At 36.6% G+C, this 17,569-nt stretch overlaps 2 protein-coding genes and 1 pseudogene across 5 annotated transcripts; all 3 read left to right on the top strand.

Annotated features, from left to right (window-relative positions):
• Positions 1 to 571: 571 nt before the first annotated feature.
• LOC116136968 (5-amino-6-(5-phospho-D-ribitylamino)uracil phosphatase, chloroplastic) lies at positions 572 to 2,777 on the top strand. Of its 4 annotated transcripts, none has more exons than XM_031422656.1 (2): positions 572 to 736; positions 1,323 to 2,777. In XM_031422656.1, exon 2 carries the CDS (start codon positions 1,408 to 1,410, stop codon positions 2,539 to 2,541), a length of 1,134 nt encoding a protein of 377 aa, XP_031278516.1. In that variant the 5' UTR covers positions 572 to 736; positions 1,323 to 1,407; the 3' UTR covers positions 2,542 to 2,777. The 4 variants fall into 4 exon arrangements, with proteins under 4 accessions (XP_031278516.1, XP_031278513.1, XP_031278515.1 ...); XM_031422653.1 differs by having other exon boundaries at positions 965 to 2,777; XM_031422655.1 differs by having other exon boundaries at positions 572 to 1,098.
• A 4,176-nt stretch (positions 2,778 to 6,953) lies between these two features.
• On the top strand, positions 6,954 to 8,450 carry LOC116136840 (annotated as a pseudogene).
• A 2,187-nt stretch (positions 8,451 to 10,637) lies between these two features.
• LOC116136964 (glutamate--cysteine ligase, chloroplastic) lies at positions 10,638 to 17,153 on the top strand. The gene is made up of 16 exons (XM_031422650.1): positions 10,638 to 10,805; positions 11,199 to 11,545; positions 12,442 to 12,592; positions 12,720 to 12,827; positions 13,206 to 13,298; positions 13,771 to 13,854; positions 13,981 to 14,049; positions 14,130 to 14,200; positions 14,286 to 14,354; positions 14,484 to 14,577; positions 14,750 to 14,839; positions 14,930 to 15,010; positions 15,555 to 15,647; positions 16,113 to 16,193; positions 16,273 to 16,342; positions 16,662 to 17,153. The coding sequence occupies exons 2-16, from the start codon at positions 11,208 to 11,210 to the stop codon at positions 16,748 to 16,750; spliced, it is 1,581 nt and encodes a 526-aa protein (XP_031278510.1). The 5' UTR covers positions 10,638 to 10,805; positions 11,199 to 11,207; the 3' UTR covers positions 16,751 to 17,153.
• The last annotated feature ends 416 nt before the right edge of the window (positions 17,154 to 17,569 follow it).

Raw genomic sequence — 17,569 nt, 5'->3', positions numbered from 1 at the left:
AAAGATATGGGCGTCGTTATCGGTCAACGACGGCCGGATCTGACCTTTTCCGGCCAATCCATCGTGGATCTACCCAAAAAAGGCTAGATCGGTGAATTAAATGCCAGTTTCGGTCGTTTGTAGGCCTTGTGACAGATTCCAGCTACACCGACGGGGTGCTGGAATCTGGCAACTATATTGTGGGGTGTTTTTGTTAATTTTTAAACTTTTTTTATGAGAGTATTTAATAAAATTTAACTTAAGAGATTTAAAAATAATTAAAATATACTAATATTTTCTAAATAATTAAACAAAAAAATATTTTGAGAATATGATTAAGAATTGGGTAGGAATTTAACCAACGCACACTAAAATATCTATTACATTTATTTTTTATTAAAATTCCATTCGAAGGAAGCCCAATGAATGAGCCGAGGGAGATAAAATTAACGAGAGAGTTCTTCGAAAAAGCATAAAGCCCAAATAATGTCACCGACACGTGTCTTCCAGCCCGCCGGCATAACCTTTCAGCTCTTGAGTCTCTGTAACATTATGCCACAAAAAAAAAAAAAAAAAAAAAAAAGAGAGAGAAAAAACACACGCATACGCCTTCTTCTCCAAGCCTCAAATAAAAGAGAGAGATTCACTTCACATAACCTTCCCCAAAGAATCTAGCCCCATCTCACCCTCTCTTTCTTTTTCTATCTTCAATCATAGCCTTCCGTTCTTTCATCAACGGCGTTTGCTTTCTCCTCAGGTTCTTCATTACCATTTCCTTCTAGTTTCTATCCTTCCTTCTTTGTATATATTTAGATTTTCTGTTTCTATTTATGTATTTTTATATTATGTCTAGTTGGGTTGATTAGTTTGTGAACCATAATTTACAAATTTGGAGTCTTGTTTAGAGCTGTAGATATTTATATTTCTCTGTCTTGATATCATTTCGCGTTATTGAAATTTGACTTTCTGGGGTTGACTTTTACAGGTTTTCGTAGTTGTTAAGAATTGTTAATTTTGGGTATTAGATTGTTGGGGTCAATGGTTTGTGCTTAGTTTGGCTTGAAGGGGATGCTTGTGGTGGTTTCTTGACGATAAAGTTGGGATCTTTATCTTGAGAAGGTTGGTTTGTTCTTTACCCTTTTGTGGTTATAGGAGAATACTTTAGGACTCGATTCAGCTTTCTCACTAAAGTCTTTTCAGTAATTTCTTGTTCATATTTTGATTTCGATGTATTCATTGTGGTGTATCTTGAGAAAATTTGAACTGTGGTTGTGAATCATCAGTTGGGTAGTTTTACACGTGTTTAGGCCAAATTTGGGTTGATATTGTGTTCAGTTGGGCAGGAACTCGAAAGGTTTTGTGGCATTAGGGGTATTTCTTAGAGTGGAAATCCAATTGTTTGGGTGGAGTTATTGTCGCTTGGTAAATATGGTGGTGGATTCAATTGCGGCAACATCTTTTCTAGGGCATTGGCCGATGTGTCAGCAAATACCTCTCAAGGATGTCTCTGGCAAAAGGAAACTTTCAGATAACTGCCGTTTCCCCGTTACTGAATTTATTGGTAGAAGGGTTGTTAGTTTTCCTAGATTGAAAGTTGATAGGTCCATAAGTTCGTCGATTAGTGCTCTAGCAATGGAGCTGACAAAAGAGACTTATTCATTTAGAGAGGAAGATAGAATACCTCGTGATTGGGACTACAGGATAGACACCGGCGTTGACCGAAAACCAGGTTTGTGGCCACCAGAGAATAAAGCAGATAACCCTTCATTGCAGAATCCCTTGCTTCGACAAGAAAGAATGGGTTGTGGTTGGTTAGGTGCTATATTCGAGTGGGAAGGAGTTATAATTGAGGACAATCCTGATATTGAGAAGCAGGCTTGGCTCACCCTTGCCGAAGAAGAAGGAAAATCTCCTCCCCCAGCCTTCGTTCTCAGAAGAGTAGAAGGGATGAAGAATGAACAGGCCATATCAGAAGTTCTGTGCTGGTCAAGAGACCCAACAGAGTTGAGGAGAATGGCTTCGCGGTGGGAAGAAATTTACCAGGCTCTGCAAGGTGGGATATATAGATTACGAAATGGATCTAAAGAGTTTGTGAATGTATTGATGCATTACAAGATACCGATGGCTTTGGTTTCAACTCGTCCAAGAAAAATCCTGGAGACTGCAATTGTAACCATAGGGATTGAAGAGTACTTCACAGCGATTATAGCAGCAGAGGATGTTCACAGGGGAAAGCCTGATCCAGAGATGTTTATGTATGCGGCTCAACTTCTGAAGTTTATACCTGAGCGTTGCATTGTGTTTGGGAACTCTAATCAGACAGTGGAGGCTGCTCATGATGCACGTATGAAGTGTGTGGCTGTGGCTAGCAAGCATCCAGTTTACGAGCTTGGAGCTGCTGACTTGGTGGTGAGGCGATTAGATGAGCTTTCAGTGGTTGATCTGAAGAACCTTGCTGATTTTGAATCGGCTGAATTTGGATCATTAGAGCCAGAGTTGGAGTTGGAGGAGGAAGAAGATTACCGTTCCTCTTCAACTGCTGTAGATGATATTTTCTGGTAACCCCTTATAAATTGTACAGATTATGTTGTGCTTCATCCAATTCTTGAAGATAATAGTCCTACAGTGCCCTTCTTGTGTATAATTAAAAAAGCAGGGAAAAAAGGGAAAAAAAAAAAAAAAAAATAGCAAAAGAAAATGGTGGTCCACATTGGATTGCCTTGATGGTATCATGTATGTAATATTTGTACAATGTATATGTTGGCACTTTCAATCACTATTTGGTGCTTCTGTTTCTATTCAACTGTTTGAAATGGTATATTCCGTCTGTGTTAGAACCGGATAGGGTACTTGAATGTGTAGAAGTAACATAACGTTCTTGTTGAGCTTTCATGATGTCATAGACTTTGCCCTTCGTTCTTGATTGAGAAGAATTGCATAGTCATGTATACGTATCTATATTCAAAAACAGAACTGCTATGAAACATCTCTGGTTTGCTAAATTTGTGGTTGGCTGTAGAGTTAGTATTCTTAATTGTACTGTATTTAAGGGGTGACTTGGTTGTGCTCTGAATGAACTCTTTGAAATCTTTTGTTTAGGTGATTTGAAACACCTTATCCAAACCAGGATTAAGATGTTTCCCAATAGTTTGTGTCCCTAAAACCATAAACATATGATGTACGGAGATAAAAGTATAATTTGTATGCAAAAATTCCTCTTGCTGTAGCATCAGTATGATCAACACTAAGATCCTTATCACTGCCATGGACTGACTGTTCCTCGACTATTAATGCCATCAAAGACAATTGCAACAGCTAAACTGCATTATCTTTTGCTCTTGAAATTGCATGACAATGTCCTAGTTCCGTAACCTTTTGATGGGCTTATAGGTGGGCCTTGGTAGAGGTGGGAATTAGACCCGGGCCCAAAAATCCGGTCTTAAGACATGTCATTGGGAGGACCGGTCCGGGTCCAAACCCCTTCCCCAATTATTTTTAACCCCTTAAAAATATCCAAACCCCCTATTTAATATGAAATTGACAATAAATATATGGGTTAAAATGGGATTTTACAAAAAAAATAAAAATAAAAGCGGTCCAGGCTCTAAGAAATCTCATAGGCCCATGACCGGTTCTTAAAAAATTGGGTCCGGTCCTTGTCCCAATTTGAAACCAGGCCTTGAGGGCCCAGGCCTGGGACCGTCTAGGCCTGGGCCTGGGCTTTGACCACCTCTAGGCCTTGGTAAAGCCCAGTTTGTTTCCATGGGGTCCTCCAGTGGGCCTCAGGTAGCCCAATTTGGGGAAATATCTTTTGCAAGTTGAAATACTGGGTAATAACTAAAGAAGTATGAATATTTGACCAAGCAATAACGATAAAAATTGTACACTCAATACGTTGAATATAACCAAAAATAATCGAATCAGCCGCCGCAAGCTCCACCATCACAAATTAATCACCCTTCCAGTAAATTTGATTGCTGAGACGTACACAACCAAAATTAACAAATGAAACGTGTACGTAATCCCAATTGTACATTATCACTACTTTTGGTTAGAATAATATGGGATTAATTAACTAATATTTTACCAAACTAGTGTAATAGTTATAACTTTTGATGAACGGTGGAGAATACACGGCCGTCCTTCACTAATNGTTCAAATTAAAACCAGGCAAATCTCCGCCAACTTCCTCATTATCCCATTCCTTTGAAGCAACTTCCAACGGTTTTTCTACCAAAGAAACCCTCAAAATCGGCCTCGAACCATTATCGGCCACATCAATCATATATAACTTCACACTTTCATCCGACTTTAATATAGCAGGAGGTACCTTATAATGTTGAGGAACTCTACTTAAAACATACTTCACAACTATATCACTACGTAAGCAACTCAATTTACCTCTTTTAATTATTTCATCAATCAACTCATCAAAACTAACATCTGGGCTCACAACAATTGGTATAACTTATTTGCTCTTCCCAATCCACTTCTAGCTACTTTCTTCCTCTACCCACTCACCAAAATATTCAACACCCAAAACAACTTGTCTCAAGTATCTATAATGCAAGAAAAAAAATATTCTTAACAGATGTACTAAGGGTTGAAATATTTTAAAAAGCATCTGCACAGTCGCTTAAGCGATTTGGTATATCGTTTACTAGATCGCTTAAGCGATATAATGGATCGCTTAAGCGATCCAGTATAAATAAGCATGATCGTTTAAGCGATCTTATGCCACATACATGATCGCTTAAGCGATCTATCTGCTGTATTACCAGCGTACCAAATCGCTTAAGCGATCCATCATACCTAGAATACATTTTCAGTCTCTCTACCTACAATCGGTACTACCACCCCCAGCTACCCACAATGCAAGAAATTTTTCAACAAATTTCACTCCTTTCAACTTCCATTACATCAAACACAATCCAATAACCTAAACAACTAAATCAAAATCATAACCCAAACCCAATCTATCATTAAATCTTTGTAAATCGAAAGGGGAAATACACATACCTGGACAAAATGTCAGGAGGAGGAGGAGAAGGACGACGACGATCTGTCTTGGAGAAGATGTTAATGGCGGAGGAATGCGTTAATGTCGCGGGAGGAAGAAGAAGGTACTGTTTGAGTTTGTTTGCAAGATTTTCGACTCTTTGGAGACTTATTATAATTTTTAAAAGATTACACAATTATTAATTAATCTCAATTAATCCCCTAATCATGTTTAATTAAGCTTAATAAAAAACAAGGCCATTTAGTTAAAATTTACAAACTCTATAGCCTTTTAATTAAATTTTAAGTTCAAATGGTCTTTTAATAAACTCCCCCCATTAATAATGCTCTTGTCATTTTCAAAATAAACTTCCTTACAACTATTTTCTTCTTTTTCTTGTTAATAATATCAAGATTTTTTTTTTGTTTTTGTTTTAATCGTCAACGTGTTGTTGTCCGTTTGTAGACATCCTTTTTTTTTTTAAAAAATTAATTATATCAAGATTTCATTTTTCCTATGAGTGATTCACAATTTTATCATCCAACGACAAACTAACTTGTTACAAGATTTTAATAGCGTAAATAAAGTTATTATTTTTTAATTCTAACATTTTTTTTTAATTGCAACAAGATTTAAATAGGGTGAGTATGGTGTTGAATAGGTGAGTATTACGAGGTAAATTTTAAAATTAACAAAAAAAACCCCTAAGTTTGCTAATTTAACTAAACACCCCAATATATATACATTTTCTAAAATGATAAAACACCCCCACCCACCCACCCACCTGCCGATTCTAACCACCACCGCTGGAATCTGGCGTTACGATGCAGACTTGTTGGATCTGGCCGTATGTGCGTCTATCTTGCCTTTTCCAGCCAAATCCACCACAGATCTGGCTAGAAAAGGCTAGATCGATGGCCAGATCTGGCCGTCAAAGGCCGCAAAAGGTCAAATCTGGCCGTCACGACGGCCAAAGATTGGCGGTCGTTATCGGTCAACGACGGCCGGATCTGACCTTTTCCGGCCAGATCCATCGTGGATCTACCCAAAAAAGGCTAGATCGGTGAATTAAATGCCAGTTTCGGTCGTTTGTAGGCCGTTGTGACAGATTCCGCTATCACCGACGTGGTTGCTGGAATCTGGCAACTATAAGTGGGTGGGGGTGTTTTTGTTAATTTTTAAACTTTTTTTATGAGAGTATTTAATAAAATTAATAAACTTAAGAGATTTAAAATTAAAAAAATATACTAATATTTCTAAATATTAAACAAAAAAATTTTGAGAATATGATTAAGAATATGGGTAGATATTAAACCCACGCACACTAAAATATCTATTACATTTATTTTTTATTAAAAAATTCCATTTTCGAAGGAAGCCCATGAATGCCGAGGGAAGATAAATTAACGAGGGTTCTTCGAAAAAGCATAAAGCCCAAATAATGTCACCGACACGTGTACTTCCAGCCCGCCGGCAACCTTTCAGCTCTTGAAGTCTCTGTATACATATAGCCCAAAAAAAAAAAAAAAAAAAAAAAAGAGAGAAAAAACACACGCATACGCCTTCTTCTCCAACCTCAAATAAAAGAGAGATTCACTTCACATAACCTTCCCCAAGAATCTAGCCCCATCTCACCCTCTCTTCTCTTTTCTATCTTCAATCATAGCCTTCCGTTCTTTCATCAACGGCGTTTGCTTCTCCTCAGGTTCTTCATTACATTTCCTTCTAGTTTCATCCTTCCTTCTTGTTATATTTAGATTTTCTTTTTCTATTTATGTATTTTTATATTATGTCTAGTGGTTGATTAGTTTGTGAACCATAATTTACAAATTTGGAGTCTTGTTTAGAGCTGTGATATTTATATTTCTCTGTTTGATATCATTCGCGTTATTGAAATTTGACTTTCTGGGGTTGACTTTACAGGTTTTCGTAGTTGTTAAGAATTGTTAATTTGGGTATTAGATTGTTGGGGTCAATGGTTTTGCTTAGTTTGGTTGAAGGGGATGCTTTGGTGGTTCTTGACGTAAAGTTGGGATCTTTATCTTGAGAAGGTTGGTTTGTTCTTTACCCTTTTGTGTTATAGAAATACTTTAGGACTCGTTCAGCTTTCTCACTAAAGTCTTTTCAGTAATTTCTTGTTCATATTTGATTTCGATGTATTAATTCTGGTGTATCTTAAAAATTTGAACTGTGTTGTGAATCATCAGTTGGTAGTTTTACACGTGTTTAGGCCAAATTTGGGTTGATATTGTGTTCAGTGGGCAGGAACTCGAAAGGTTTTGTGGCATTAGGGTATTTCTTAGAGTGGAAATCCAATTGTTTGGGTGGAGTTATTGTCGCTTGGTAAATATGGTGGTGGATTCAATTGCGGCAACATCTTTTCTAGGGCATGGCCATGTGTCAGCAAATACCTCTCAAATGTCTCTGGCAAAAGGAAACTTTCAGATAACTGCCTTTTCCCCGGTTACTGAATTTATTGGTAGAAGGTTGTTAGTTTTCCTAGATTGAAAGTTGATAGGTCCATAAGTTCGTCGATTAGTGCTCTAGCAATGGAGCTGACAAAAGAGACTTATTCTTTAGAGAGAAGATAGAATACCTCGTGATTGGGACTACAGATAGACACCGGCGTTGACCGAAACCAGGTTTTGTGGCCACCAGAAAATAAAGCAGATAACCCTTCATGCAGAATCCCTTGCTTCGACAAGAAAGAATGGGTTGTGGTTGTTAGGGCTATATTCGAGTGGGAAGGAGTTATAATTGGGACAATCCTGATATGAGAAGCAGGCTTGGCTCACCCTTGCCGAAGAGAAGGAAAATCTCCTCCCCAGCCTTCGTTCTCAGAAGAGTAGAAGGGATGAAGAATGAACAGGCCATATCAGAAGTTCTGTGCTGGTCAAGAGACCCAACAGAGTTGAGGAGAATGGCTTCGCGGTGGGAAAAATTTACCAGGCTCTGCAAGGTGGGATATATAGATTACGAAATGGATCTAAGAGTTTGTGAATGTATTGATGCATTACAAGATACCGATGGCTTTGGTTTCAACTCGTCCAAGAAAAATCCTGGAGACGGCAATTGTAACCATAGGTATGAAGAGTACTTCACAGCGATTATAGCAGCAGAGGATGTTCACAGGGAAAGCCTGATCCAAGATGTTTATGTATGCGGCTCAACTTCTAAAGTTTTTACCTGAGCGTTGCATTGTGTTTGGGAACTCTAATCAGACAGTGGAGGCTGCTCATGATGCACGTATGAAGTGTGTGGCTGTGGCTAGCAAGCATCCAGTTTACGAGCTTGGAGCTGCTGACTTGGTGGTGAGCGCTGAGATGAGCTTTCAGTGGTTGATCTGAAGAACCTTGCTGATTTTGAATCGGCTGAATTTGGATCATTAGAGCCAGAGTTGGAGTTGGAGGAGGAAGAAGAATACCGTTCCTCTTCAACTGCTGTAGATGATATTTCTGGTAACCCCTTATAAATTGTACAGATTATGTTTGCTCTCATCCAATTCTTGAAGTAATAGTCCTACAGTCCCCTTCTTGTTGTATATTAAAAAGCAGGAAAAAAGGAAAAAAAAAAAAAAAAAAGCAAAAGAAAATGGTGGTCCACATTGGATTGCCTTGAGGGTATCATGTATGTAATATTTGTACTGTATATGTTGGCACTTTCAATCACTATTTGGTGCTTCTGTTTCTATTCAACTGTTTGAATGTAATTCCGTCTGTGTTGAACCGGATAGGGTACTTGAATGTGTAAGAGTAACATAACGTTCTTGTTGAGCTTTCATAATGTCACAGCTTTGCCCTTCGTTCTTGACTAGAAGAATTGCATGGTCGTTATACGTATCTATTTCAAAAACAGAACTGCTATGAAACATCTCTGGTTTGCTAAATTTGTGGTTGGCTGCAGAGAGTTAGTATTCTTAATTGTACTGTATTTAAGGGTGACTTGGTTGTGCTCTGAATGAACTCTTTGAAATCTTTGTTTAGGTGATTTGAAACACCTTATCCAAACCAGGATAAGATGTTCCCCATAGTTTGTGTCCCTAAAACCATAAACATATGATGTACGGAGATAAAAGTATAATTTGTTGCAAAAATTCCTCTTGCTGTAGCATCAGTATGATCAACACTAAGATCCTTCATCACTGCCATGGACTGACTGTTCCTCGACTATATGCATCAAAGACATTGCAACAGCTAAACTGATTATCTTTTGCTCTTGATTGCTGACAATGTCCAAGTTCCGTAACCTTTGATGGGCTTATAGGTGGCCTTGGTAGAGGTGGAATTAGACCCGCCCAAAATCCGGTCTTAGACGTCTTGGAGCGGTCCGGTCCAAACCCCTTCCCCAATTATTTTTAACCCCTTAAAAATATCCAAACCCCCTATTTAATATGAAATTGACAATAAATATATGGGTTAAATATGATTTTAAAAAAATAAAAAAAGCGGTCGGCTCTAAGAAATCTCATAGGCCCAGACCGGTTCTTAAAAAATTGGTCCGCCTTGTCCCCAATTGAAACCAGGCCTTGAGGCCCAGGCCTGGGACCGTGTGCCTGGGCTTTGCCACCTCTAGGCCTTGGTAAAGCCCGTTTGTTTCTGTGGTTCCTCCAGTGGGCCTCAGTAGCCCATTTGGGGAAATATTTTTGCAAGTTGAAATACTGGGTAATAACTAAAGAAATGAAATATTTGACCAAGCAATAACGATAAATTTTACACTCAATACGTTGAATATAACCAAATAATCGAATCAGCCGCCGCAAGCCACCATCCACAAATTAATCACCCTTCAGTAAATTTGATTGCTGAGACGTACACAACCAAATTAACAAATGAAACGTGTACGTACTCCCAATTGTACATTATCACTTTTGGTTGAATATATGGGATTAATTAACTAATATTTTACCAAACTAGTGTAATAGTTATAACTTTTGATGAACGGTGGAGAATACACGCCGTCCTTCACTAATGTTATAAAGCGGTCCGTCATGGCATACATAATTATGCCCATCCTCAATCATTTTAAATTTATTATTAAATTGATCCCAAGAACCAGAATAATTAGCGGGTGTCTATTACAGATAATTTGTGTGAAAAAGAAATCAAAAAGTGGATTTCATGGGCTCCGTTGGTTCACAATTTTTTGTTTTTGGAAAATTTTTTTTGAAAAACGTTGAAAAAAAAATTGAATTGGACGGATATTACGATGTAGGATTTATAAATTAATAAATACCCTCTATGTTTATTTTTTTACAAACACCTCTTATAATAAAACATTAAAGTTAACAAAAATACCCTCAATCCATCCTCAAATACGGACAGCCGACCACCACCACCGGAGGTGGACGAAGTCGCCGTAACAAAATATTAAAAATATTAGGGGTATTTAATTGAATTAATAATTTAAGGGTTTAAAAATGTTAAATGAATTTGAATAATATTGTGAGTTTTTTGGTATTTACTGTTTACTTTTTTGGAAATACTAAAAGTAGTATTCCCAAAATCCAACCAACCGAAGCCATATTAGCTTAGAGAATCTTGGTAGTGTTGATGTGCGGCAACCAAGAAAGTGGATCATGAAAAGTAATATAGTGCCGCATTATCGAATCCCCGTCCCGCTTTTCTATTTTATATAAAAAAAAAAAAAAAAAAAGCTTTTAAAAAAGAGAAAGCAGAGCTGTGTCTCACAGGCTTCCGGTTGAATTCTTCTTCAAGTATTTATTTTATCATCAGCTTCTCATTTTGTGAACAACGCCAAACCAATCCCCAAATTTCCAACCCTAGTTGCTATAATTCCCCTTGTTTCATTTCGGTCAGAGTTAACCAGGGTAAAGTAACTCATTTGTGTTCTTAACATTACGTTAACGCATGTGTTCTTGAGTGTGTAATTCGTTGTAGAGAATGAAAAAATAGAAACTTGGTGTTTAATTTGATGAGTTTCACTATGATTGATTGCGAGAGTGTGTTTAGAGTGTCTCTATTATATTTTATTTTTAATTTTATGTTTGATCAAATTGGAATTAAAAAAAGAGCAAGAAAATAATACTAGTTCTTTATACAATGGTCAACGGGAGGTTTAAAAAAATTGGAGTATAGCTGAATCGTTTTGGTAGTTCATTTTTCTAGTACTTCACGTTGGGTGAGGGTTAATGTGTTTATCTGAAAATTTTATTTGGATGATTGGTATGCATTTTAGAGGCTGAACTATGCGTTTTTTGCAGGGAAGCAACATGGCGCTCATTTCGCAGGCAGGCCCATCATATCGTGTTCGAACTGATATGACAAGATGTACAAGTGGAAACACTGGTGGTTTTAGCATGGCAAGCAATGTAGATGCATCTAGGATGAAAGAAACTTGTGTTAGATTCTCTTCCTCATCAAGCTATTCTGCCAAGGCAGGTCAAGTTTTACATCTAGACAATGCAGGGGCTGGAATTCGAAGAGGGCATCGAGCAATTGTTGCTGCTAGCTCTCCTATCGAGGACGCTGTGATTGCCACAGAACCACTGACCAAAGAGGATCTTGTAGCTTACCTTGCCTCAGGATGCAAGTCTAAGGAAAAATGGAGGTACTTTTCATCTGGATCAAGAGTATTTTCTTTGGACCTTTTATTTTACTTTAAGATGCAGATTTTAGGTGTTGTCATTTTTATTTTTTAGAGAAGACAGTTTTACATGCCATTTTTTTTTTTTGTTTAATTGCTTTCTCTAAATGAACAAAATATTTCGCTTTCTTTGTCTGTTTCATGCTGTCATTTTTTTCATGGATTATGCTGCAGTTTATTGATTGCCTTATGATTCATGTGTTCATGTGCCACTTTTATTTGGTAGGACTGTGTTATCAACTTCTTCTATGCCTTACACAGGCCATGGTGTACAATCTTGTATGAACTGTAAAGTATGAAAAATAAAGTGATTGAATCCATTTGTTAAAACTTAATAACATAAACTTAAAAATTTGTATTAGTGACGTTTATATTGTTTCCTTTTGTTTAATGTCATTATTTGGTTTGGTTGATACTTATCAATTTTTCTTCACAAATTTCTTTTAAGAGTATATTTTTAAGCTTGTCTTTATTCCTTTCACCTGTTTTTGAAGTTCTTGTTAGAGTTATTTTTGAAATTCAGTAATCAAAGCATGAAGATGCATAAAATTTTCTTTTTATAGGTTTTATTCTCACTTCCTTTTCTGCATATATCATGCAAATTCCACTGGTGAGTTAGTTGGTTATAATCAATATATAACTGGAATAGGATCTGTTAAGGAGGATTGTTTTACTTTTTGTTTCTGGTTTAGCTAAATTTTCTTGTTTCGGTGATCTGTGTTCATATTCATTTACAGTGGGTGCTATAAACTCGGATTATAAATTTTTATGATAGCACAAATAAAATTTTCCATATTGCGAGTCACTTTCGTAATTTTATACGTATGTGATTTGCTAACTTGATAATGTGGTTGTTGCAGAATTGGTACAGAACATGAGAAGTTTGGTTTTGAGTTTGGAACTTTACGTCCTATGAAGTATGAACAGATAGCCGAGTTGCTTAATGGCATTGCTGAGAGATTTGATTGGGGTAAAGTAATGGAAGGTGACTACATCATAGGTCTCAAACAAGTAAGCTGATTACTATATCCTTAGAGATCTCCCTAACCTTCCTTTTATTGATATGCCTGTATTACAGTAACTATTGGATTTTTTTTTTCATTTCTATATGGTAAACCTTGACGTTTTACTTGCCCAGGGGAAGCAAAGCATATCACTGGAACCTGGTGGTCAGTTTGAGCTTAGTGGGGCACCTCTGGAAACTTTACATCAAACTTGTGCTGAGGTTAATTCACACCTTTATCAGGTCAGATGACTTCATTAATGTTTTTGTCTGCAGGAATGGGCAAGCTTGTTGCTTCTAGCATATTTTTCTTTTTACTTGAACCTATTGGTAAACCAAAGCCCTTTCTTTTGGAATGGTGTTAAGGTATATGTATTAGAATGATGTTAATGTCATCACAACAAATAAAGATTTAAATGTATATTATATAGTGTTATTTGGTGGTGGTGTTTTTGCATTGTCTTGGTTCTTTTCGTTGAATTCTGTTAATCAACTATGATCTCTGCTAGAATGAAGCACAATATGCGAATTCAGAGCATTTTCCTTTTTTTTTTTCTTTCTTTCTTTTTAGATCCATGGATAATATATGCTGGATGTTAAACTTTGTGTGCTTTGTAACAGGTGAAAGCTGTTGCGGAGGAAATGGGAATTGGGTTTGTAGGAATTGGTTTTCAGCCCAAATGGGGACTTAAAGATATACCTGTTATGCCAAAGGTACTGATCATCTCTCTTTTCACTATTTAGATTGGTTGCAAAGTGGTAATACACTAGTGCTTGCGTGTCCGTGTAGTAAGCCCATAAAACCTCTTAGCTTTTTTATTAATTGATTTTATTATTTACAAGGGTTAGTTGATTATGTTGCTGTATTGTTTCTTGAACTAAACAGAGTATTCATCACTTTCTTTTAATGTTTACTTAGTTGCTGTTGTATAGATTAATATTCAATGGTTTTGTATTAATGGTGGAAGTTTCAGAGTCCACATGTTCAATTTCTAATCATAATTATAGTAGTTGAACTCTGTTATAATAATTTCCTTCCCGAATTTGCCCAAGATACTTATTAACTGTAACTATTGTGTTGCTTGCCTCTGCAAAACTTGGCATTTTATCAGTTCTACGTATCTATTATTATTTCATTCTTTTGGGGGCCTTCACTACTTCGCAATGACATGGTATTTTGGCTCAGGGAAGATATGAGATAATGAGGAATTACATGCCTAAAGTGGGCTCACTTGGGCTTGATATGATGTTTAGGACATGTACTGTTCAGGTGAGTTGAAACTTGCAGTTCTTAATGGTACGGACCTGTTTAATTAGTATCACCTTGACTTGGTGAGAAGATGATTCTTTGAAATTCAGAACTGTGCTGATGCATAAGTAATTTTATTTGTTATAGGTTAATCTGGACTTCAGTTCAGAGGCTGACATGATCCGCAAATTTCGTGCTGGTCTTGCTTTGCAGCCTGTGAGAAACTCACTACCTTTTGTTTTTATTGGAGTTTTCTCTATTTATGAGGCATCTAATGGGTGTAGAAATTGAAACAGATAGCAACAGCTCTATTTGCGAATTCACCATTTACTGAAGGAAAGCCAAATGGTTATCTCAGCAAGAGAAGGTGTTTAGATGTGACCTTAGTCTTTTCTTCATGTTCTTATATCTTTTACAACATGCTTCATACTAACTATTCTTTTTTTGAACAGCCATATTTGGACAGATACTGATAACAATCGGGCTGGCATGCTTCCCTTTGTTTTTGATGGCTCCTTTGGGTGCGTTCAGCTTTTGTTATGTGTAGAGAAAACTTGGAAATTTTTTTTGTGATATGTCTGGAAGGTAGTTTTTCATTATTAAGTCCAGCATCATATTTTAACAATAGTATTCTATTTCCTCTGGCACAGGTTTGAGCAGTATGTTGACTATGCTCTTGATGTTCCAATGTATTTTGTTTTTCGCAAAAAGAAGTATATTGATTGTGCGGGGATGTCATTCCGGGTTTCCATCTATCTTTAATACTTTTGTAATCTAAGGCTTCTTCTATAGCCATTCTTTTTGCTCCATCAACTTCTTTATCCTGACCTTTTATGTCATCCTTTGAGTTAATCCTGTCTTGACATTCTATCTCAGGCTATTGGTTCTTTGAACAATAACACTAGTCATTTTGCAGGACTTTTTGGCTGGAAAACTTCCATGTCTTCCTGGTGAATTGCCAACTCTTAATGATTGGGAGAATCATCTGACAACAATATTTCCAGAGGTTTATTGCATGCGTTTGTGATCAATTTATTAAAATTCTTCTCTCAGTTCTTCTTCCTAATTTAAACCATATGGTACTCTTTACTTTCAGGTTAGGCTCAAGAGATACTTGGAGATGAGAGGTGCTGATGGAGGGCCTTGGAGGAGGTTATGTGCTTTGCCAGCATTTTGGGTAATTGGCCCTTCTAATTTATTATGCATAACTATTCTACAGTGCATGATTCAGTAGAAATCATCTGAATGGGATCAACATTGGTGTTCTAGTAACACTATAGACTTTGAAAATGCTCTAAAGTAGGAAGGATGGGAGACTTGAAAAGATACTTGGGGTTAATTCAACATTAGTTGGAAACATGTTGATACTTCAAATCAATTATAAGATGTATTCTCTTAGTTGTTTGTTATATGCTTATTCTTGTCATTTTGCATAATGTTATATGATCTTTCTGTTATCTTTCTGTTTCTAACAGATGCTTGTATATGTGGCCTTGAATCTTAGCTACATATTCTTGATTCATATACAAAGTCTTTATGATAAAACTCACTTAACATGACCTTGTTTTTTTATCAATTCTGTGACTCATTTGCAATGGCCTCTATCCAATAGTTTGTGACCTTCTATCTAAAGTATTAGATGCTTTTTCTCTGGCTTGTGCAGATTACATAAGCAACTTTGGAGCAAAATTTGCTCATTTTCATTTTCTTTCTAATGCCAGGTAGGGTTGTTATACGATGAAGTCTCACTTCAAAATGTTCTAGATATGACAGCTGATTGGACCGCGGAAGAAAGATTAATGCTGAGGAATAAGGTAATGTTAACACTTATACATGTGCAGAAAAACTGTGTACATTTTCTTGATAAAGAAAATCAGTAGATTTTATGGTGCTTTTATTCTTGCAAAATTGTTGATGACTTAATTCTTTTCAGATTGGTCCCTAGATTGTTAATTTTAGTAACTTAAATTTGAAATATTTTCTGATCTAAAGTCTTCGGTTATTTGCTTTCTGCTTGTGAACTTAATATGATAATATGATGTGTCAATGTTTAAAATTAAACATTGGATAGCATCAGTGTAACTTTGGCAGGGTTATACATTTGGTTATTTTTCTTTCTTCTGGAGTTAGTATAATATGACAAAATGATCATCTATAGTTTGAATTGCAAGATAATTCATGTCCTACATTATATAGCATGTAACATTGAGGTGCTGCCTAGGTGTATCTTTCTGCTATGGTCAAGATAACAAATCTAATTTTTGTAATCTATGTAATAGGTCCCAAAAACTGGTCTTAAGACTCCATTTCGAGATGGTTTGCTGAGGCATGTTGCTGAAGATGTCTTGAAGTTGGCGAAGGTAACTTGACATTGTTGTGCTGCTACTTAAAAGTTTATTTTGTTGATGATGTTCAATGCAAACATTTTTTCTTCTGCAGGATGGTTTGGAAAGAAGAGGGTATAAAGAATCAGGGTTCTTGAATGAGGTGGCTGAGGTTGTTAGAACAGGTGAATGATCTAAAGCTTATATTTTATATACTGAGTTATTTTTTTCTCCTTGGTGTGCATGTACAGTTTAGGTCGGAGGTTGAATTTTATGCAAATTAATCAGGGTTTTGGATTACTTTTTGTGTAAGATATGTAATGTGCTAATCATGCACAAAACATGACTTGTTGCATACATATGAATTATGTCTTTTGTGTTTGTTTTCCTCTTGAGTTTGTGAGGCATTTACACAATTTATCATGCAGCAAAACTCAAAAGCTTTATGTTTATAGTTTTGATACATTTTGATTTGTAAATGATGGAAGATTAACTTTATGACAGGTGTAACACCGGCTGAGAAACTTTTGGAGATGTACCATGGGAAGTGGGGACAGTCTGTGGATCCTGTTTTTGAGGAGCTGCTCTATTAAAATAGAATAAGTTTTCTGCCATTTTAATGGTGACCTATTTGTTATCCTTGGTTGAATTTTGGTCTAATCCTTCTGTTTCTTCCGAACTGTTTTCAATTTACAGTCGTAGGAATAAAGGGTGTTGTAAATTCTTGCATGAGGGTCCCCATGTAACTCTCATCGAATCTAACCAGATCAAACCTTTGTTGAACTCTGTTGCAGACAAGTGAAAGTTAGTGAAGAATCCATCACAAATGTAAGATGAACTTATGAAGTTGTACTTGTAATAAGGTTGTTTTTAATTTGATTACAATACATTATTGTCACTTGCATGATTCTTGTTGTTCAAAGACTTAGCATATGATTGTATGCTTAGAGGCTTTTCTTCATCTCTGAAATTTATTGATTTCCTAGGTTATGTTTACTTCTCAAATGGCTGTAGCCCATGTGAGTTTCAACTTTTTTGATGCGTTTCTTCCCATGTTGGTGCCCCCATCAGATCATTAGCATTTCATGTTACATAATAGAGTTAAGTGCAAGTTGTGGAAGAAATTAACAGGTGTGTGGTTGCTGTGGAGGAGACAACCTAACAATCTAACATCACTCGGCCATACCTATCGGCCCCTTTGATTGACATGAAAACAATGCTCGAGCTAAACACATCTTTTAATTGATATCCCACTCTCATCTCATTCCACCTTTTCCAAATCTCTCTATTACTTACCATTACTAATTTAGAGCATTTGTACTGATGAGAGTTGGTTAAACTGGCTCTTTCTCATGCAGGGGTGCAGATGGGGTTAAAGTAACAAGCAATAAGCAGTAACACAGAATGCAGAA

Source organism: Pistacia vera, unplaced genomic scaffold (genome assembly GCF_008641045.1).
Source record: "Pistacia vera cultivar Batoury unplaced genomic scaffold, PisVer_v2 Contig320, whole genome shotgun sequence".
In the NCBI taxonomy this organism is placed as follows: Eukaryota; Viridiplantae; Streptophyta; class Magnoliopsida; order Sapindales; family Anacardiaceae; genus Pistacia; species Pistacia vera.
The sequence above is the reverse complement of the archived record's forward strand: the minus strand, read 5'-3'. Positions and strand labels throughout refer to the sequence as shown.

What these genes read in the sequence shown, in the direction of transcription:
- LOC116136968 (XM_031422656.1), top strand. Translation starts at nt 1,408, where the DNA reads ATGGTGGTGGATTCAATTGCGGCAACATCTTTTCTAGGGCATTGGCCG.
- LOC116136964 (XM_031422650.1), top strand. Translation starts at nt 11,208, where the DNA reads ATGGCGCTCATTTCGCAGGCAGGCCCATCATATCGTGTTCGAACTGAT. An exon ending in GGTTATCTCAGCAAGAGAAG is followed by an intron (nt 14,201 to 14,285) that starts GTGTTTAGATGT and finishes TTTTTTGAACAG; the next exon opens with CCATATTTGGACAGATACTG. An exon ending in GTGCTTTGCCAGCATTTTGG is followed by an intron (nt 15,011 to 15,554) that starts GTAATTGGCCCT and finishes TTCTAATGCCAG; the next exon opens with GTAGGGTTGTTATACGATGA.